Source organism: Squalius cephalus (assembly GCF_949319135.1).
Source record: "Squalius cephalus genome assembly, chromosome: 2".
Lineage (NCBI taxonomy): Eukaryota > Metazoa > Chordata > Actinopteri > Cypriniformes > Leuciscidae > Squalius > Squalius cephalus.
In genome coordinates, this window is record NC_137123.1 from 19,549,126 (window position 1) to 19,571,672 (window position 22,547).

The window sequence follows — 22,547 nt, forward strand, 5'->3', positions numbered from 1 at the left end:
CATTTTGTACATGTGTTCCTGATGTGTAATTTTTTTGAATATAGTTTAACAACAAACATGCAGTAGGCTATAGAAGATTAACTTTATTTGAAGTCAGTGTACACGAAATGGAAAACCAACAAATAAGATGGAAAATAGACAATATATTCCACTGATATACATATAATATACTACAATATATTTATTATTAGATTTTTGCAGGGTATTTATTTACTATTTTGTGGAAATGCTTCTGTTAGTTTTACTTATGCTAGTTATATTCTCTTAAACTGTCATATTGGATGAGGACTGGATTTTTCATCTTGCCCTAGTCGTAGATGTTCTTTATAAGGATTTTATATTTAAAGAATTAGTTTATTATACTATTTTTTTAATAGAGTCCAACATTTAGCTTGGTCCTTTTTAGGTTTTTTTTTAAGCCAGACCAGGCAAGAAACAAATCTGTGTTGGAAAAATGTAAATATTTCATTGCTATAATCTTGGTTTGTAAAAATAAATAAACAAACATTTTATTATTAAGACATGTTTATTTTAGTTCATAAATACAACACGTTACATAGCATTTGGAAAAGAAACCAATCTGGTGTCAAAGCACTGTAAACAGAAACGTCTTGCCAACAGAAATCTTTATCTGTTTGCGGATATAAATGTAAACTTTGTTATAAAAAAAACTTCACCAAACAATTCCACCATCTCAGGTCTTCACATTTACATAATTTATGTAATTCATGTAATTCATAACTTAATGTGGCGAGACAAGAAACATTAACACAGCTATTTGAATGTGGGCATATTTTTAAATAAAAATATTATTTGCAAATAGTTCAAGTTGATTACAATAAATTTTAGTGCTTTTAGAGTTCTTCTTTTTCTTTATTCCCATATATCCTTTTAAATACTTTAATTAAATACCCCCCTAAAAATGGTTTGGTCCACCAGTGTTCAAGACATTGCTAATGCTTTGATCAAAGATCAAGTATCAAGTTATTAGATTGTGACTTGCGTCCACGGATGATCTCAGAACTCCAGTCTTATTCTTCCCAGAACCCCCTCTTGTGGTTGATGGCTTCAATGACTTTAGTCCTGAGTGTTTCCTTGTCCTGATAAACGGGAAGATCTAACAGAGCATGGCAGGTAAGGGCTTCTGGTAGATGATCCTGAGTAAAGTCGAACCGAGATCTCACTCTCATCTTCACCGCACTCATACCCAGAATGGGCACCTTCTCAAACCCTGTTATGAACACTTCAGAGAGGAAAACAGGGGAGAGATTTATTTGAAAGTACTCTGATGTGTTCTGGCAAACAAGACAAGATTACTAGACACAACCACACCACCATTCAGTATAATCACTAGTGAACTTACATAGAAAGGCCTTCTTCTCATTTGGTGTCAGTTCATCAAACACCTCCCAGAAGGAGATGATGGTTGGATGCTCAGCATAAAAAGGTCCTTCATATGTTGTGTTCTAATGATGAAAATATATATGTAGTCAGTATTTACTTGTTCACAATGTCAAGAGCATAGTAGTTTTGACTTTTGTTTGATATGTGTGTTATCGTGGACCTTTTTGAGGATGTCCCAGTCATATTCCTCATTGCCCACCAGAACTCCTCTCAGCTCCTCTGGCTCAAACATCTCCACCAAGCATCGGTCACACGCATTGAAGAAGCCTCTCTTGAATTCTTCAAACACTTCCTCTACTGATTTATTCAGGATATAATCCACATACTTGTCCACAAATTCTGTTCTGTTGCAGAAATTAGATTTTTTTTTAAATGCATCTTACCAAGATTATTAAATATTATCCTGTGTACAAGATTAAGGTTAAGCAAAAATAATACGATGTTTTAGTGACAGGGTAACTCAGTAAAATTAGATTTCTTTATAAAACTATAACCCTGACCTGTTAAAATTTGTGACAACTTTTCCTGGCTCAGCTGGATCCAGTTCGACATCTGTTCCATCCCATGTGATCTTATGTAGAAAGATTTTAAAAAACATATATTTTTTAAGTTTAACTTACTTATTAAAACTTTTTTTCTCATTTACTAACCTTGTGTGCAGACCATTTTTTGGTGCAAAATCTGCATACGATAATTTTAATTTTCTAATTATATTCAAAATGTATTAAATTGTTTTTATTATAAACATGTTAAGATGAAATTTCATAGATAATTCATCCTAAATATATTTCATCATAAAAGAGAAAGAAATTGGCGAGTTATAGCTCGAACTGCGAGGTTCCTCTGCATAAAAATGCAGATACGTTTATGTACAGCTGTTTAATGAGAGGTCTGTAATCTGGGTGTGTGTAAAAGGTGTTTCTTGTGTTTGAACTGGTTTTTATGTTTTCTGAACTGGTTTCTTACTGCAGCGCGAGAGCACATCTTAATAAATCATTAGCCTTCAGAGTGCAGAAAGTCCTTATATGGAGATGGTTATGCAAAATATGTATAAACTCACATGTGGTGTGAATTAAGTGAACATTTTTCACTAGAAGTTCTCCTGTGGGTATTAATTTTAATATTCCGCACAATTATTAGTGAATGAGACCTGATGTCTTTAAAAGCTACTTTACAGCACATGATAACGCAAGAATCAAACAAACTAACCGTGAATAACAGGTCCATTTCCCTCACGTCATCGCTGTAGTCCAGGATGTACCGCAAACTCCTGAGAATATCATGTTTCAGATTCATTAAACAATGCTACTTAATGATAGATAGCAGCACATACATAGAACATGGAAGTACATTTTAGCAGACATTATACAAAAATATACCAAGAGAATCAAGATAACATTGATTTTAAAAACACTCACTTGCCAAGAACCGGACTGAACTCTATCAAGTCTTCAAGACATGGTTTGACATTGAGAAGCTTCTTGAACAAAGCTAAAGGAAAAGGCAGATTCACTACAGAGTTGTTGTTGAAGGCCAAGCCACACAGAATCCCAAACAGGAAGTACTTCTCCTTCTCCATGCTGAGCTGGAGTGGGGTAATAAGACTTAGTGGTTAAAGCCAAAGAGAACAAAATGGGAAAACACAAAAGACACATTAGGTATCTTAGCGCTACTTTCCATTGTTTTCTATGTAAACAATCTAGATGTACATGTTTGACCCTTGCGCTCATGTCTTTTGTAGAGTCTAGCACATTTAACTAAATTTTGTTACCACTATTTTACATATTTAGCATGACCTCATGAAAAGTCTTTGCCTTACCTTAGTGGGGAACCAGCTCAGAGTTTTGTTGTCGTTCTCCTTGAGCAGCTGAGATTCTGGCGCACAAAGCTCTTTAAACACATTGAGAAAAAAGTCTCTCTTGTTCACATCTGTTTTTCTCAAATCCTCTGTGTAAAACACCTGTTAGATAACCAAAATAATTCATTCATACTGCAGCTCGTAACAGTTTGTATAATAAAACTGCACACAAAAAAATAACCTGTTGTAAACCTATGTTACTGAATAAAAATATTGTTTTTGTTTTCCCTACCGCCAGCCAGCATCCTCTGAGATGTTGCTTTCTGGCTGTTCTCAGCAGAGAGAAACAATCCTCCAGCAGGGCTGTGCGTCTCAGAGTCAGCTCATAAGAACCCTGCTATTAAAGAATTTCATTCTGTGATTAAAAAGTACATGGACACAAAAGTTTTTTTAGGGCAAGACAAAATTACCTTCCATACTCTGTTCTTCATATAGCTACATTTGGCCTCCAGGTTAAAGATGCATGGATGTGATATGAGTTTTTGTAAGATTATCTGTAATAAAATAAATAGTAACATCATGCTTACTTGATCTGAAATGTGCATACAAGATATGGCCAAAATTCTTTGGAGCTCACATTATAGTAGTTTTGCTGTGCCTTCAATGCCTGGATTTGTCCAGTCAAGGTAAACCACATGTTATTCACATCTTCATTGATGGTTTGCAGCTGTTGATTTGAGGAAAACAAAATTATCTGTTTTTTTTTATTTTTTTATCTATAGTGGGAATTAATGGTTGATTAATATATCACAACCAATACAGAAATTATCAGCAGATAACCATGGGTAAGAGGAGTATTAGTGCCCTCTTGTGTCACTTCTAAAATCTAACAACAGTCCTGTCAATTGATAATTGTTTTTTTTATATATATATAAATTGAGTAATTTCAGTCATTTTTGTAAAATAAATACAGTGATTGCTGCCATATTTACTGTTGTTACATATATATTTTAAAAAGATATACCATAAATCAGGGGTGTTTAATCCTGCTCTAGCAGGGCCACTGTCCTTCAGAGTTTAGCTCCAACCCCAATTAAACACAACTGAAACAAGGTGTTCAAGGTCTTCAGGATGACTAGAATCTTCTAGACAGGAATGTTGGGACAAGTTGGAGCTAAATTCTGCAGGAGTGGGATTGGACACCCCTGCAGTAGTAGATGATGCAGTAACATCATCAGACATTGAAAGCTCATATAGGTTGACCAGAAGAATTTTTAAAATGTTTTTGTTCTCACCACATCTTGGAGACCATTGACCTCATGAACGATGAAATCACTCTTTGTGATGTCTCTGTGGGCACTGCGGCAGACCTTTCCAACAGAAACACTGTTATTGAAACTACTATCACAATAATATGGTTAAATGTTTCATTTTGATCTAATTTTGATCTAATGTTTAATAAAGGCACCTGATAGACCATCTGAAGGATTCGCACAAATTTCAGTAGGTGTTTCTCTATGTCAGAGTCCAACTTGGCAACAGCAATCCTGACAATTAACATAGCGGACTCTTTTTGAAATAAGTCCACCAAGTTTTTGAGCATATCATCAGGGAGTTTGGACCAGTACATCTCTGAGAATACAAGATGCATATAACATAAAATTACAAATAGAACAAGGACAACAACACAAAGGATGTAAATGTCCTCCAGCTTTACCTAACACCTTGCGAGCAGCAGGATTCAGATCAAGGATTTTGGAGGCCATTGCTTTAGTAAATTCAGTTCTTTGTTGTTCCTGGAGTCCTCTGATGAGCTCAGGGATGAGAAGGTAAAGTCTCAGAGCTTCCACACCAGCTGGATTTGAATTCAGAGACGGCAGCAGTTTCTGTTGAACTACCCTCACCACCTGAGGTATGGAAAACCATCAACTGCATCTCATTGTTTAAAATGTAATGAACATTTTTGTAAATGCTGGATTTACCATTACCTCTGAGATCAACTTTTCATTGTTTGATAACTTCTCAAAGGATGCTTTAACCAGATCAAAATCCAACCCACAATGCTCCTCAGACATCTGATAATGTTCATCACAACTACAAAGACAGACACTTGCATTAACATCGAAGTCATTAGGCTCAAAAAGGAGGAACTACTAGATAAGACTGCCTAATTCAGATTAGGATATTACCTTGTTTTGAGGAAACTTCCATTCAGAGAGGCAGCCGAGGAGAACACTTTGTTTATGTCCCTGTAAACAACACAACTATACTTTAAATAACATTTTTTATAATCTATTGATATTAATTCCTGTCTAAAATTCATCACCTCGTTGGCACATTTTTCTTGATTTAATTATGTTAAGAAAGACTATTTCATGGACCTACAGTAGTTTACATAAACTCAGGAGCCTTTAGCATTAGTATCTCAATCGTTAAAAATCATTAAAACGACTTAAACACTCACTTCTTTATCACTTTCCATGAATCACTTCCAGACACCCATCGGTCAATCTTTCTCTCATCTAATGTCAAAATCCCTCTGATTGGATTTGGTTTAGACTCATTCCCAGGTTCCTACAATATACATAAAACATTAAAAAAACATAAGTAATCACAGTGGAGCAATAATTTAATTATTAAACAATTTGTGAGTGAAAACTCTAACCTTGAAAAACAAGGCAAAGGAATGATTCTCCCCAGCGATGAGTTTTTCAATCATGTATGCATGATCACATACTGTGTGCAACAAATAATTAGTTTAATTTAGACTTCTGAGCAACATCATGAGAACAAAAGTATTCCTAAGAAAGTAGCCTATTGCTAAATGATGATTTAATTACCAGTTGTCAGATCCACAGGGAAAGGCACACACTGCTTGATAATTTCTCCATTTCCCAGCTCCCCTTGCATCCCACATCCAAATGAATAGATCAGCTTTGACGATTCGACTGATACAAGTGTGTGACGTCTTTATTCAAGAAAGAAACAAATGCCTAATCATTGAGCTGATCTCAAACTTTAGACATGTTAACCATGTGAAGAAATAGAAATAAATCTGCTCTACCGCATATAAACACTGATTGCTTATGAAAAGTCTAGTTTACCTCCCACATGTGACCTGTGACACTTTAGATCCCCAAAGTTCAGCAACCACCCGCGGATGATGTTCGTCTTTAAATGAGTTGTGCCCAAGCTGGCCAAAGCCTCCTGATCCAAATGTGAATACTGTGCCGCCCTGAAACACAAACAATTAATTACATTTTCTGTCCAGTTTGTTGTATGCTAAATATGTTATTATTTATAATCTGGATATTTAAAATATTACAAAACACTACCTTTGATAGAGTGGCAGTGTGTTCCCCTCCACATGAGATGGACACTGTTTTCTTTCGGTTCAGACTATTTACAACCGTTGGGATGTGTCTGTCTGTGGTGGAAAACCAGTAAATTCATCACTTCCAATGCTTTCATATGGATTTGACACAGTATTGCACAAAATTGCAGTATGTGCTTTTATACTTTTATTACTGATTTAGTTACATGATGAAAGATTCAGACCTGTAGTGTCTCCGAGGCCCAGCTGTCCTGCCGAGTTCTTTCCCCATCCGAACACGACTCCAGAGAGAGACAACACAAAGCTGTGGTCTCCTCCAGCGCTGATCTGAGCCAGTGGGATCCCACACAGACTCTTCACGGGTTGAGCTGACAGAGAGCTGGGCTGTTCTTTCTCCAAACCCAGCTGACCGTGAGTGTTATCACCCCATACGAACAGCTGACCATCTGAAAGACCAACAACAGCTCTGTATATATCCACTCTTAAATGCCAATAACTTTATGTCAATCATAAGATTTCAAAAGATTAAAACAGATGTTAGATGAAATGGTTGTGAATACCTTTGGTTAGTGCCATCGAATGCTGGTCTCCACACGCGATCTGAATCACCTGCCTGTTTTCCAGACCTTTAAGAGGACTGCAGAGAAAAGACAATCTGTCAGTTGTTAAATCATTCATGGTCATTTATACTGTTAGTGTTGTGCTACATAAACAAACCTGCACACAGTAGATTTGTCCATAGTAAAAACTCTTCCTCCATCAGCAAGAAGAACCGCACCAGCTCCTCCACAGACAATCGATATGAATATGGTTTTGTCATTCTTTAACTGTGGTGGCTCTGGAGTAAATAAAATATTTTTATCAGTTCAACTTCTGTTCAGACAGTAGGCCTAAGCATATACAGACGCTTAAATAATTATAAGTTTATTACTAAATCACACATATTATACAGTTACTCATAGACTACTATCAAATATGAATAGTCTATATGAAAATAAAAGATTCAAGACTTTCATCTGTTAAGTATTATATAATGATGTCAACTGTCTTTATGAACAAAAAACGGTGTCATACTTAGTTTTCCATCGTGATCACCGTTTTCACCGCGCAATCTCAGGACCGAGACTTGCCCATTCCTGATAAATCCAACAAAACTCCTTCCAGCTGACATGTCCTGAACTGCTAATTTCGGACAGACGCATCGTATTCCATAATTGCCATGTTTGACTTTGTCAGGCTGTGAGAGACCGAAGCCCTCTCTGACCTGCGCTCCCCAGTAGCACAACATGTTCACAGCTGATGGATAAACCTTCAGACTCCAGCAGCGTCTTATGCATCCGTGGACAGAATAACACAGAGCGTGTATAGGCTAAATCGAAATCGAGAGTGAAACTGCTGGACTGTTAAGTAAGTTCTCGACTATTTAGCGAGTTCCAACTTCCCACGAAGCGAAAGTAATGTTTTTTGTTATTCTTCCGCGTTTAGCGAGTCAGAGACGAATTAATTGATGATGATTGGAAAACGAAAGCAAAATCTAGGTGAAGCTCCTCCACACCCATGGGCGTAATTTGCAGGTGGGACATGTCCCCACCATTTTTTGCCAGGGTCGATTGTGTCCCCACCACTTTTGAAACATCTCGCGGCACGAATGTACCAATACAAATAAATAAAACATCTCCAGTTAACTCTAGCAGAGCATTAATTTCGTTCGTCTGTTAAATAAGAGAGGCGATCTAGCGCTAAAATGTGTTTGTTTAGTTTTTTTAAATCAAGTGATCCTACTGGAGAAGTGCTCGTTGCCGCTGCGATCAGTGGCACTGTCGCGGATACAGTGTTCTCTTGAGGCTCGCGCACAGTCTTCACACGGACGCGCGCCTTCAATCCGTTGTGACTATTCGTTCCGATGAAATCACAAAAGAAACTGCACACAAACAACCACTGATAAACATAATACTTCTTAGAGCTCAAAGTCTTTAATTCTAACGCTTGGCAATACCACACACTGGACCATTAAAGTAGAATAGTGGGTATTTATTCACGTGAAAATTCTCGGCACTAACAACAACATATATTAGATATATTAAACGACAAATTAAACACAATGTAGCTACTATTTAAATCGCTGGACATCGTAATGTTATTGTAGCCTACATGATTTATGATTTCCCTTAAGAAAAATAAGTATAGCCTACTTCAAGTTAATTTTATGAAGTATACTTAATTAATGATCAAGTATATTTTTAAGTATGCATGCAGTAGCCTAAGTAATGTCAATATGTACTAAGTAGTAAACTTGTAAGTGTACTATTTTAATACCTCTTGGGACTAAATTGGCCCACTTTTAGTATATAAAACAAAGTATATGTTTAAGTGTACAAGTGTAACAGTAGTAAACTTTAAGTGTTAACAAGTTTCTCATTTGTACTGTAAGTGAACTTATGGGCATACTAGTAGTTTACTATTAGCAAATTTTTAGTTTATGTAAGTACACTTTGAAGTATACTTTCAGTAAACTACTAGTTTAGTAGTTTTATACTACACGTTTTCTTTAAGTGAACTTAACATTATACTTGTCGTTACTAATTATATATTCTTTTTGCTCTATTAGTGTACTCTCAGTAAACTAGTTTGGTAGTTTTATACTGCAAGTATACTTGCAAGTTTTCTTTTAGTGTATTCTCAGGAAACTACTAGTTCCCTTTCGAGAACGGTCACTTCGCATTCCGTAGCTATCAGTGGGGAACTCATTTTCCTCAATTTACTGAAGCCTAAAATGTAAAACGCATTTTACAGCTGCACAGCTAGCACAGTGAGTGTCTGGCTCACTCATTGGCTGTGCCAGAGCCCTCTGGCTGTGCTAGCCAATGAGCTAGCATCACGCCATTACACGTCAGAGCCCGCCAAGGGGGTGCGGCCTTAGCCTATATTAGTCCCCGAAAACGCTAGTGATGGGATTTATGGCTCTTTGAGGGGATCCGGATCTTGGCGATCCGTTCCTTTCAAAGAGCCGTTCAAAAGAATGGCTCTTTTGGCTCTTTTTAAATATTTAGTCAGTTTTAAGAAGCCAGCTTGGGGGCATCTCAGTTTATCCTGGAAATAATCACTGGGAGGAATGATGAGGTGAGATTTGTAGTCAAATAATTAAAACTCAGATATCACACACCAATATCTGATAGGGTTGCACAACATCCCTCTGCTTAGACAGTGACATCACTATTTTGGATTTACCTTTAGTACAAAGTGTGTGTATGTGTAAAGCTACGTTGACTTATGTTATTCATACAATACCTACTCACAAATAAACATCAAAAATGAATGCAATGAATTTCTGTGCAAAACAGCTTTTACTACAAACACTTCCACACAAGAACATTGTTATCACACAAGAACATTTTGATAGAAAACAAAAAATATTTAAAGTTTTAAATACTGTAGTAGGGCTGGGCGATATATCGATATAAAAAAATATATCGATATATTTTTGAAATGCGATATGGAATTAGACCATATCGCATATCGATATAGTTCAAATTTGCGCTGTGGTCCTTGCTCCCCGCGCAGAAGTGTGGGAGGCTTGTAGTGTGAGGGGATAGGGTCTAGAGGGCAGGTCGTAGGATGACTGGAGAGGATAAGTTTAGATACTTCTTCCTCGGTTAGCGGAGAGAAGGAGGAAAGAGGGTTATTGGCTGTGGACGGGGTCGGTCTGGGTTCTTGTGTGTGTGGCGCTGAGAACTGACTGCTGATTGTTGTTTTGTTGGTGAAGAAGTTAGCAAAATCATCAGCAGAAAGTACATACTGGGAAGAATACTGGAGATATGAAACCAATAATGAATGTCAAAATTATTTTACTGCACTTGGCACGTTCCAAAAGAACCTCTCAGAAAGGAGGTTCAACCAACCCTGAGTTAAAACTTGAACTCTGAGTTGACTTACCCTGAGATGGGAAACTGAGTTTTCGGTTACAGAACAGCTGAAATTAGTTAGTTCAATCAACTCTGAGTTGACTGACTCTGAGTTAAGCACGTGCACCACAACTATAAAAAGCCATTATCAATGGAGCGCAGATATTATGAGTCACTATGGCAACAGCACCAGACAAAAAGAGGTCTGCATATTTCTCACCAGCAGAACTGGATGAGCTTCTGCAAGCATATGGAGAGTATGAACACATATTATTATTATTTTTTAAATATCGGTTGCAGCAGCGAAGGACAGTGAGTTAGCTATGGAGAAAATAATTGCTGGAGTCAATGCGTAAGTTTACATTTTAATTACTGTTATACAGTGTTGGGTGTAATTAATTACCAAGTAATCTAAATACTGTAATTTAATTAAAGGGATTACTCTTAATTCTTCTGTAATTTAAAGTAACATCTGATGTAATTGCATTAGACTATAGAACAATTCTGTATATTTAACATACATTTTTAAAAGGTATATTTTTAATGTAACCTTCTCCCTCTACACACTTTGGTCAATTCAAGAATAATTCATGCAATTGTATATTGTTTATTTGAAAGCATTAAAAGAGCAGTTTCTTGTCTCTCATTGTATTGTTCAAGTGGTTGAGGTTGACATGGGATTTAGTAAGTAGACCAGTCATTTCTAAATATAGTCATTATTACTGTACATTAATCTAATTACACTGTTGAAGATGTCATTTGTAGTTATACAAGTAACTTACACAACTGTTATAATATCAGAGGTGAAACTGGAAGAACAGTATTTTATTCAACCTAATTTTAATTTTCATGTAGGTGCAATCCTGCAGGCATTAAAAGAGCATGGCAGCAGCTGAAAATTAAATATAAAAAAATAATTCAATCAAGTAAGGCTTGAGCATATCATGGGTGTAGGCTACCTGACTTTACATTTGACATATTAAATAGCTAAATAGCATCCAGTGTCTAGCAGTGCAGCAGCATTTTTGGCTGAGGGAATTCCTGGAGGGACTTCAGAGCCAGTCACTCCCGAAGATCCAAGGGCCTTCATAAAATGTAAGAGGTTTACATGTGTTATTTTTTATATAGGCTATTTTTGATATTTCCATTTATTTTACTTTGGGTTGGGTTTTTTGTTGGTCCCAACAGATTCTGATGGTAATATCTGTCTTTTGGAGCCTCCTGTCCCAAAAGAACCCCAGGCAGTTGTAAGTAGCTTACTCAATACACCATTATGACAAATAGTGTTATAAAGTGTACTCAACCAAATGCTCATCTTCACAGGACAATGGGGATAAAGAGTTTCTGCTGCCACAGAGAGGCCTACAGAGGTAATGTGAATATTGTCTACACATCAAACAATCTACACAATCAGATTTTTTCACATTTTTATGAGGAGTAGCCTATAGAATCTAAGTTTAAATCTAAGTATAAACGGGTATTCTTAACTTCTGTTGCACAGATGAACACAGTTCAGTGATTCTCAGTAAATGCCACAGTTTAACTCTGTAGAATTTGTTTAGAACTACATTATGTAACTCTAATCTACTACTGTATTTTCAGTTGCCAGTTAAGGAGTTATGTAGACTTAAGAATAAGAATAAGACTCTTATTAAAAATATAGAAAAAACAGCAGCAAAAATAGCAATATTTTATTTATTAATAGGAGACCGAAAGAAACTCTGGGTTTACCGAAGAAAACCTGCTCCTAACCAGGTCAGGTTCACAGAGTAAGTTACCATGGTAACTGACTCTAAGTTACCTCTCTTTCAGAAACGGGCTTGACTTACTCTGCTTTTTCAGGTTTGACATACCTCCCATTCTGAAACCGAAAACCCAGAGTTTCCCTCATTTCAGGGTTAACATACTCAGAGTTTTCACTTAGCCTCCTTTCTGAAACAGGCCCCTGATGTGTAATTTTTTGAATATAGTTTAACAACAAACATGCAGAATAGAAGATTAACTTTATTTTCAGTCAATGTACACGAAATGGAAAAACAACAAATAAGATGGAAAAGAGACAATATATTCTACTGATATACATATAATATTATACAATATATTTATTATTAGATTTTTGCAGGGTATTTATTTACTATTTTGTGGAAATGCTTCTGTTATTTTTCTTATGCTAGTTATATTAAACTGTCATTGGATGAGGACTGGATTTTTCATCTACTTTTTCATTTTGCCCTAGTCTTAGATGTTCTTTATAAAGATTTTATATTTAAAGAATTAGTTTATTATACAATTATTTTTTTTTTTATAGAGTCCAACATTTAGCTTGGTCCTTTTTATTATTATTTAAGCCAGACCAGGCAAGAAACAAATCTGTGTTGGAAAAATGTAAATATTTCATTGCTATAATCTTGGTTTGTAAAAATAAATGAACAAAAAACATTTTATTATTAAGACATGTTTATTTTAATTAAGTTCATAAATACAACACGTTACATAGCATTTGGAAAATAAACCAATCTGGTGTCAAAGCACTGTAAACAGAAACGTCTTGCCAACAGAAATCTTTATCTGTTTGCGGATATAAATGTAAACTTTGTTATAAAAAAAACTTCACCAAACAATTCCACCATCTCAGGTCTTCACATTTACATAATTTATGTAATTCATAACTTAATCTGGCGAGACATGAAACATTAACACAGCTATTTTCCACATATTAGGCATACAATTAAGAGTGAATGTGTGCATATTTTTAAATAAAAATATTATTTGCAAATAGTTCAAGTTGATTACAATAAATTGTAGTGCTTTTAGAGTTCTTATTTTTCTTTATTCCCATATATAATTTTAAATACTTTAATTAAATACCCCCCTAAAAATGGTTTGGTCCACCAGTGTTCAAAACATTGCTAATGCTTTGATCAAAGATCAAGTATCAAGTTATTAGATTGTGACTTGCGTCCACGGATGATCTCAGAACTCCAGTCTTATTCTTCCCAGAACCCCCTCTTGTGGTTGATGGCTTCAATGACTTTAGTCCTGAGTGTTTCCTTGTTCTGATAAACGGGAAGATCTAACAGAGCATGGCAGGTAAGGGCTTCTGGTAGATGATCCTGAGTAAAGTCGAACCGAGATCTCACTCTCATCTTCACCGCACTCATACCCAGAATGGGCACTTTCTCAAACCCTGTTATGAACACTTCAGAGAGGAAAACAGGGGAGAGATTTATTTGAAAGCACTCTGGATGTGTTCTGGCAAACAAGACAAAGTCACAATCTGAAAAGCATAGGAGCAGCCAGAGTAGATGCAAAAAAAATAAGTTTGATTTCTTAAACTCATTTCGACAAATGTCATTTTGACTAATTACTAGACACAACCACACCACCATTCAGGATAATCACTAGTGAACTTACATAGAAAGGCCTTCTTCTCATTTGGTGTCAGTTCATCAAACACCTCCCAGAAGGAGATGATGGTTGGATGCTCAGCATTAAATGATCCTTCATATGTTGTGTTCTAATGATCAAAAGATATATGAAGTCAGTATTTACTTGTTCAGAATGTCAAGAGCATAGTAGGCTATGGCATTTCTGTTTGTTATCGTGGACCTTTTTGAGGATGTCCCAGTCATATTCCTCATTGCCCACCAGAACTCCTCTCAGCTCCTCTGGCTCAAACATCTCCACCAAGCATCGGTCACACGCATTGAAGAAGCCTCTCTTGAATTCTTCAAACACTTCCTCTACTGATTTATTCAGGATATAATCCACATACTTGTCCACAAATTCTGTTCTGTTGCAGAAATTAGATTTTTTAAAAAATGCATCTTACCAAAATTATCTAATATTATCCTATGTCCAAGATTAAGGTTAAGCAAAAATAATATGATCATGTTTTAGTGACAGGGTATCTCAGTAAAATTAGATTTCTTTATAAAACTATAACCCTGACCTGTTATAATTTGTGACAACTTTTCCTGGCTCAGCTGGATCCAGTTCGACTTCTGTTCCATCCCATGTGATCTTATGTAGAAAGATAAAAATGAAAAAAAAAAAACTTATTTTTAATAATAATGGGTCTCATTTACTAACCTTGTGTGCAGACCTTTTCTCTTTTTTTGTGCAAAATCTGCATATGATAATTTTAATTTTCAAAAAAAAAAAAGTATTATAAACATGTTAAGATGAAATTTCATAGATAATTCATCCTAAATATGTTTCATCCTAAAAGAGAAAGAAATTGGCGAGGTTTAGCTCGAACTGCGAGGTTCCTCTGCATTAAAATTTGGATACATTTATGTACAGCTGTTTAATGAGAGGTCTGTAATCTGGGTGAGTAAAAGGTGTTTCTTGTGTTTGAACTGGTTTTTATGTTTTCTGTTTTTTTTAACTGGTTTCTTACTGCAGAGCGAGAGCACATCTTAAGAAATCATTAGCCTTTAGAGTGCAGAAAGTCCTTATATGGAGATGGTTATGCAAAATATGCATAAACTCACATGTGGTGTGAATTAGGTGAACATTTCTCGTTAGAATTACTCCTGTGGGTATACATTTTAATAATCCACACAATTATTAGTGAATGAGACCTGATGTCTTTAAAAGCTACATTACAGCACATGATAACGCAAGAATCAAACAAACTAACCGTGAATAACGGTCCCATTTCCCTCACGTCATCGCTGTAGTCCAGGATGTACCGCAAACTCCTGAGAATATCATGTTTCAGATTCATTAAACAATGTTACTTAATGATAGATAGCAGCACATACATAGAACATGGAAGTACATTTTAGCAGTCATTATACAAAAATATACCAAGAGAATCAAGATAAGATTGATTTTAAAAACACTCACTTGCCAAGAACCGGACTGAACTCTATCAAGTCTTCAAGACATGGTTTGACATTGAGAAGCTTCTTGAACAAAGCTAAAGGAAAAGGCAGATTCACTACAGAGTTGTTGTTGAAGGCCAAGCCACACAGAATCCCAAACAGGAAGTACTTCTCCTTCTCCACGCTGAGCTGGAGTGGGGTAATAAGTGGTTAAAGCCAAAGAGAACAATAATAAAAAATGTAAATAAATGGGAAAACACAAAAGACACATTAGGTATCTTAGCGCTACTTTCCATTGTTTTCTATGTAAACAGTCTAAATGTACATGTTTGACCCTTGCGCTCATGTCTTTTGTAGAGTCTAGCACATGACAGCATTTTAGAACTGTGCTCAAGTTAAAAGAAATTCAACTTAAAAAAATAAAAACAAAGTCTTGAGACCTTGGCCTTAAGCCAGTCTCACACTGTACGATTTTGGCCATGATTTGACCGTCTTAGACAAATTATTTTTTGTCAAGGCCAAAGTCTTTGATCATTATATATGTTCACTAGCAGACAGCAGTTCCTGCAGTGTGACTTCTACGAAATCAAAAACCAATAGGAGAGCAGAACCTGATGACACAATTTATGAGACAACAAACCACCACTTGCTCTACACACACGTCTTCGTTTTTTCTTTTTTTTTTTTTTTTTTAGTTTCCTTTTCAAGAGAAACCATGATCCAAATGAACTAGCTACCATTTCTATCCCGCATGTAAATGCAGCTCATGTCACCGAGCGTTTCACAGATTGATGTAAACCTCCAGAAGAATCTTGTTACATCTTTCAATTAAGTCACTAGTATTGGTAACAGGAGGAGTGTGCAAGTAATTAATGTGTATAAACTCCATAAAACACAGATGTAAGATGCAAACAGTGTCTTTTGTTTATTGCAATAAACATTGCTTCCAATTAGCTTCCTGTGGTGTCTCATTCTTTGAAGTTCAAAGCATACAAATATGAAGTCCATGCCTTGCAGATACAGCGCACAGATTGTCCATATTGTTGCATGGATTAAGCATGGATCTTAAGCACCATTAAGCTCTGTCCAACACATTACAATCCATTAAGCACGGTCAGCATGTTCTTGCAAGATATTGCACGTAGTGCATAGTTTAGCATGGTCAAAAACTGTGTGCTTCACTACTACCAATACACCTGTTGTCTAATTACCCATGTACTCCTAATATACCATTGTTAGAATGCCACCCAGTGGACAAATATATAATTGCACCAAAATGGCTCCTACAAGTCGTCTTCTGTGTCTATTTTTAACACGTCTTTCTTGACTGCTGTACAGTCTGACATTAATGACAACTGAGATCCCACAGTGTGAAACAACGGGGACCATGTTCGTACAGTCTGACCAGCAACAGTCATAAAGGACTATTATAAATCGTACAGTGTGCACCCGGCTTTAGGTATGTAACTTGACTTAACTAAACTTTGTTACCACTATTGACATCTTTAGCATGACCTCATGAAAAGTCTTTGCCTTACCTTTGTGGGGAACCAGCTCAGAGTTTTGTTGTCATTCTCCTTGAGCAGCTGAGATTCTGGCGCACAAAGCTCTCTAAACACGTTGAGAAAAAGGTCTCTCTTGTTCACATCTGTTTTTCTCAAATCCTCTGTGTAAAACACCTGTTAGATAACCAAAATAATGAATTCATACTGCAGCTCGTAACAGTTTGTATAATAAAACTGCACACAAAAAATAACCTGTTGTAACCTATGTTACTGAATCAAAATATCGTTTTTGTTTTCCCTACCGCCAGCCAGCATCCTCTGAGATGTTGCTTTCTGGCTGTTCTCAGCAGAGAGAAACAATCCTCCAGCAGGGCTGTGCGTCTCAGAGTCAGCTCATAAGAACCCTGCAATTAAAGCATTTCATTCTGTGATTAAAAAGTACATGGACACAAAAGTAATTCCCAGGATTTTTTTTAGGGCAAGACAAAATTACCTTCCATACTCTGTTCTTCATATAGCTACATTTGGCCTCCAGGTTAAAGATGCATGGAAGTGTTATGAGATTTTTTAAGATGGTCTGTAACGGAAGAAATAGTAACATCATTCTTACTTGATCTGAAATGTGAATACATATCAGATATGGCCAAAAGACTTGAGCTCACATTATAGTAGGTTTGCTGTGCCACCAATGCCTGGATTTGTCCAGCCCAGGTAAACCACATGTTATTCACATCTTCATTGATGGTTTGCAGCTGTTGATTTGGGGAAAACAAAATTATCTGGGTTTTTTCTATAGTGGGAATTAATGGTTGATCAATATATCACAACCGATACAGAAATCAGCAGATAACCATGGCAGGTAAGAGGAGTAGTAGTGCCCTCTTGTGTCACTTCTAAAATCTACCAACAATCCTGTCAATTGATTTTTTTTTTTTTTTTTCAAATATAAATTGTGTGATTTCAGTCATTTTTGTATGATAAATACAGTGATTGCTGCCATATTTACTTTTATCTATATATTAGAAAGATATACCTTAAATCAGAGGTGTCCAATCCCTCACTGTCCTTCAGAGTTTAGCTCCAATCCCAGTTAAACACAACTGAAACAAGGTGTTCAAGGTCTTCAGGATGACTAGAATCTTCTAAGCAGGAATGTTGGGACAAGTTGGAGCTAAACTCTGCAGGACATTGGCCCTCCAGGAGTGGGATTGGACACCCCTGCAGTAGATGATACAGTAACATCATCGCGCCATTGAAAGCCCAGTAGAATTTCAAAATGTTCTCACCACATCTAGGAGACCATTGACCTCATGAACGATGAAATCACTCTTTGTGATGTCTCTGTGGGCACTGCGGCAGACCTTTCCAAAAGAAACACGGTTATTGAAACTACTATCACAATAATATGGTTAAATGTTTACTTTTGATCTAATTTTGATCTAATGTTTAATAAAGGCACCTGATAGACCATCTGAAGGATCCGCACATATTTCGGCAGGTGTGTCGCTATGTCCAAATCCATCTTGACAACAGAAATCCTGCCAATTAACATAGCGGACTCTTTTTGAAATAAGTCCACCAAGTTTCTGAGCATATCATCAGGGAGTTTGGACCAGTACATCTCTGAGAATACAAGATGCATATAACATAAAATTACAAATAGAACAAGGACAACAACACAAAGGATGTAAATGTCCTCCAGCTTTACCTAACACCTTGCGAGCAGCAGGATTCAGATCAAGGATTTTGGAGGCCATTGCTTTAGTAAGTTCAGTTCTTTGTTGTTCCTGGGGTCCTCTAAAGAGCTCAGGGAGGAGAAGGTAAAGTCTCAGAGCTTCCACACCAGCTGAATTTGGATTCAGATCCGGCAGCAGTTTCTGCTGAACTACCTTCACTACCTGAAGTACGGAAAACCATGAACTGCATCTCACTGTTTAAAATGTAATGAACATTTTTGTAAATGCTGGATTTACCATTACCTCTGAGATCAACCTTTCATTGTTTGATAACTTCGCAAAGGATGCTTTAACCAGATCAAAATCCAACCCACAATGCTCCTCAGACATCTGATAATGTTCATCACAACTACAAAGACAGACACTTGCATTAAGTAATTTTAGGCTCAAAAGGGAGGAACTACTACATAAGACTGCCTAATTCAGATTAGGATATTACCTTGTTTTGAGGAAACTTCCATTCAGAGAGGCAGCCGAGGAGAACACATTGTTTATGTCCCTGTAAACAACAAAACATAAATAATGTTTTTATAGTCTATTGATTTTAATTCCTGTATAAAATTCACACCTCGTTGGCACATATTTCTTGATTTAATTATGTTAAGAAAGATGTTAAGAAGACTATTTCATGGACCTACTGTAACTCAGGTGCCTTAAGCATTAGTATCTCAATGGAAGCACTGTTGTTAAAACTGAGTTAAACACTCACTTCTTTATCACTTTCCATGAATCACTTCCAGACACCCATCGGTCAATCATTCTGTCATCTAATGTCAAAATCCTGCTTGGATCTGGTTTAGACTCATTCCCAAGTTTCTACAATATACATAAAAAAACATAAGTAACCACAGTGGAGCAATAATTTAATTGTTAAAAAATGTGTGTACTATACCTTGGAAAACAAGGCAAAGGAATGATTCTCCCCAGCAATCAGTTTTTCAATCATATATGCATGATCACATTCTGTTTGCAATAAAAATGTAGTTTAGTTAGCTTAGTTTAGCAACATCATGAGAAAAAAAGTATTCACTAAGAAAGTAGCCTATTGCTAAAAGATGATTTAATTACCAGTTGAGAGATCCACAGGGAAAGGCACACACTGCTTGATCATTTCTCCATTTCCCAGCTTCCCTTGCATCCCACATCCAAATGAATAGATCAGCTTTGACGATTCGACTGATACGAGTGTGTGACGTCTTTATTCAAGAAAGAATCAAATGCCTAATCATTGAGCTGATCTCAAACGTTAGACATGTTAACCATGTGAAGAAATATAAAGAAATCTGCACTATAAACACTGATTGCTTATGAAAAGTCTAGTTTACCTCCCACATGTGACCTGTGACACTTTAGATCCCCAAAGTTCAGCAACCACCCGCGGATGATGTTCGTCTTCAAATGAGTTGTGCCCAAGCTGGCCAAAGCCTCCTGATCCAAATGTGAATACTGTGCCGCCCTGAAACACAAACAATTAATTACATTTTCTGTCCAGTTTATTGTATGCTAAATATAGTATTATTTATAATATGGATATATAAAATATTACAAAACACTACCTTTGATAGAGTCGCAGTGTGTTCCCCTCCACATGAGATGGACACAGTTTTCTTTCGGTTCAGACTATTTACAACCGTTGGGACGAGTCTGTCTGTGGTGGAAAAACAGTAAATTCATCATTCTTTAATATAGGTTTGACACAGTATTGCACAAATGTAGTGCATTTATATGTGCTTTTATATGACTGGTTTAGTTACATGATGAAAGATTCAGACCTGTAGTGTCTCCGAGGCCCAGCTGTCCTGCCGAGTTCTTTCCCCATCCGAACACGACTCCAGAGAGAGACAACACAAAGCTGTGGTCTCCTCCAGCGCTGATCTGAGCCAGTGGGATCCCACACAGACTCTTCACGGGTTGAGCTGACAGAGAGCTGGGCTGTTCTTTCTCCAAACCCAGCTGACCGTGAGTGTTATCACCCCATACGAACAGCTGACCATCTGAAAGACCAACAACAGCTCTGTATATCCACACTCAAATGCCAATCAATTCATGTCAATCATAAGAAGTCAAAAGATTAAAACAAAACATCAGCTGTTAGATGAAATGGTTGTGAATACCTTTGGTTAGTGCCATTGAATGCTGGTCTCCACACGCGATCTGAATCACCTGCCTGTTTTCCAGACCTTTAAGAGGACTGCAGAGAAAAGACAATCTGTCTGTCAGACATATGTTATTATAATTCAAGGTAATTTATACTGTTATGCCTACATAAACACCTGCACACAGTAGATTTGTCCATAATGAGAACTCTTCCTCCATAAACAAGAAAAACCGCACCAGCTCCTCCACAGACAATCGATCTGATTCTGTCCTTCTTCAGCTGTAGTTGCTCTGGAGTAAATAATATTTGTATCAGTTCAACTTCTGTTCAGACAGTATAGCATACAAACAGACATTTAAATAATTACAATTAATTCCATTACTAATTCACAAATATTATACAGTATAGTAACTCGTGTAGGCTACTATAAATAGGCTATATATGAAAATAAAAGAGTCAAGACTTTTATCTGTTAAGTAGCCTATTATATAATGATATCAACTTTATGAATGAAAAAGGTGTAATTTAGTATATACTTAGTTTTCCATCGTGATCACAGTTTTCACCGCGCAATTTCAGGACCGAGACTTGCCCATCCCGGATAAATCCAACAAAACTCCTTCCAGCTGACATGTCCTGAACTGCTGATTTCGGACACACGGATCGTATTCCACATTTGCCATGTTTGACTTTGTCAGGCTGTGAGAGACCGAAGCATTCTCTGACCTGCGCTCCCCAGTAGCACAACATGTTCACAGCTGATGGATAAACCTTCAGACTCCAGCAGCGTCTTATGCATCCGAGGACAGAATAACACGCTCTCGTTATATAGCCTACAGCCTAAATCGAAAACGAGAGTGAAACTGCTGTTAAGCAAGTTCTCGACTATTTAGCGAGTTCCCACGAAACGAAAGTAATGTTTGTTGTTATTCTTCCGCGTTTAGCGAGTCAGAGACGAATTAATTGATGATGATCGGAAAACGAAAGCAAAATCTAGGTGAAGCTCCTCCACACCCATAGGCGTAATTTGCAGGTGTGACATGTCCCCACCATTTTTTGCCAGGGTCGATTGTGTCCCCACCACTTTTGAAACATCGCGGCACGGATGTAGCCTATACCAATACAAATAAATAAAACATCTCCAGTTAACTCTAGCAGAGCATTCATTTCGTTCGTCTGTTAAATAAGAGGCGATCTAGCGCTAAAATGTGTTGTTGTTTTTTAATCAAGTGATCAAAGTGCTCGTTGCCGCTGTGGTCAGTAGCGCGGACAGTGTTCTCTTGTGGCTCGAGCACAGTCTTCACACGGACGCGCGCTTCAATCCGTTGCGGAGAGCTAGCCTATTCGTTCCGATGAAATCACAAAACAAACTGCACACAAACGTGTCCCTGCTTGATATACAACCACTGATAAACATAAAATCGGTTTTGATGAGGAAAAAAAAAGATAGGCTATACTTCTTAGAGCTCAAACACGCTTGGCAAGAATTCTACCACACACCGGACCAGTAGGCTAGAATAGTCGGTTGACTCGGATCTATGTATTTATTCACGAGAAAATTCTCGGCACTAACATTAGATCTCATTAAACGACAAATTAAACACAATGTAGCTACTATTTAAATCGCTGAACATAGTTAGCTATATTGTTGCCAACATACATCTGATTTATGATTTAGCATTGTATCAACCAGTGTATCACCCCAGGGTGACCACCATCAAACAAACCAAATGTGGGACGATTACTAAGTTTGTGTGGGACAATGTGGGACTGTGAGGCATGTTACCCATAGCCGTTAACGGCTCTGATGTTACCAACACATAACCTGAAACTGTTATAATGTCTATCTAACTTAATAAAAACTTTTGTATTATGCGTTTCAGCTGATAAAAATACTTTGTAGTCCCTTCCAGTCCAGAAAACACCATCAAACATGTC

The 22,547-nt window shown here is 36.9% G+C and overlaps 2 protein-coding genes across 2 annotated transcripts; both read right to left on the bottom strand.

Moving 5' to 3' along the window:
• Positions 1-510: 510 nt before the first annotated feature.
• On the bottom strand, positions 511-8,013 carry LOC307173070 (putative E3 ubiquitin-protein ligase HERC4). Its single transcript, XM_079895872.1, has 24 exons — positions 7,611-8,013; positions 7,254-7,374; positions 7,097-7,173; positions 6,761-6,982; positions 6,538-6,629; positions 6,307-6,437; positions 6,043-6,170; positions 5,868-5,938; positions 5,667-5,776; positions 5,392-5,451; positions 5,191-5,296; positions 4,920-5,109; positions 4,671-4,834; positions 4,498-4,572; positions 3,840-3,929; positions 3,673-3,756; positions 3,495-3,599; positions 3,224-3,364; positions 2,823-2,989; positions 2,614-2,674; positions 1,905-1,975; positions 1,565-1,748; positions 1,364-1,466; positions 511-1,243 (listed from the first exon to the last, which is right to left on the bottom strand). Exons 1-24 carry the CDS (start codon positions 7,822-7,824, stop codon positions 1,032-1,034), a joined length of 2,979 nt encoding a protein of 992 aa, XP_079751998.1. The 5' UTR covers positions 7,825-8,013; the 3' UTR covers positions 511-1,031.
• Positions 8,014-12,887: 4,874 nt separating this feature from the next.
• LOC307173080 (putative E3 ubiquitin-protein ligase HERC4) lies at positions 12,888-21,552 on the bottom strand. Its single transcript, XM_079895883.1, has 24 exons — positions 21,146-21,552; positions 20,785-20,899; positions 20,626-20,702; positions 20,284-20,505; positions 20,068-20,159; positions 19,837-19,967; positions 19,580-19,707; positions 19,404-19,474; positions 19,221-19,327; positions 18,951-19,010; positions 18,755-18,860; positions 18,484-18,673; positions 18,235-18,398; positions 18,062-18,136; positions 17,438-17,527; positions 17,269-17,352; positions 17,078-17,179; positions 16,809-16,949; positions 15,293-15,459; positions 15,084-15,144; positions 14,391-14,461; positions 14,048-14,231; positions 13,853-13,955; positions 12,888-13,637 (listed from the first exon to the last, which is right to left on the bottom strand). The coding sequence occupies exons 1-24, from the start codon at positions 21,357-21,359 to the stop codon at positions 13,426-13,428; spliced, it is 2,967 nt and encodes a 988-aa protein (XP_079752009.1). The 5' UTR covers positions 21,360-21,552; the 3' UTR covers positions 12,888-13,425.
• Positions 21,553-22,547: the final 995 nt, after the last annotated feature.

Bases quoted from the DNA above. Each gene is read 5' to 3' on its own strand.
- LOC307173070 (XM_079895872.1), bottom strand. From the start codon at position 7,824: ATGTTGTGCTACTGGGGAGCGCAGGTCAGAGAGGGCTTCGGTCTCTCA. The intron at 6,171-6,306 runs GTAAACTAGACT...TCTTGAATAAAG, and splicing joins TCACAGGTCACATGTGGGAG to ACGTCACACACTTGTATCAG. The intron at 3,757-3,839 runs GTGAGCTCCAAA...ATTTTATTACAG, and splicing joins CACAGCAAAACTACTATAAT to ATAATCTTACAAAAACTCAT.
- LOC307173080 (XM_079895883.1), bottom strand. From the start codon at position 21,359: ATGTTGTGCTACTGGGGAGCGCAGGTCAGAGAATGCTTCGGTCTCTCA. The intron at 20,703-20,784 runs GTGTTTATGTAG...TTTTCTCTGCAG, and splicing joins GACAAATCTACTGTGTGCAG to TCCTCTTAAAGGTCTGGAAA. The intron at 16,950-17,077 runs GTAGGGAAAACA...GTTATCTAACAG, and splicing joins TCAGAGGATGCTGGCTGGCG to GTGTTTTACACAGAGGATTT.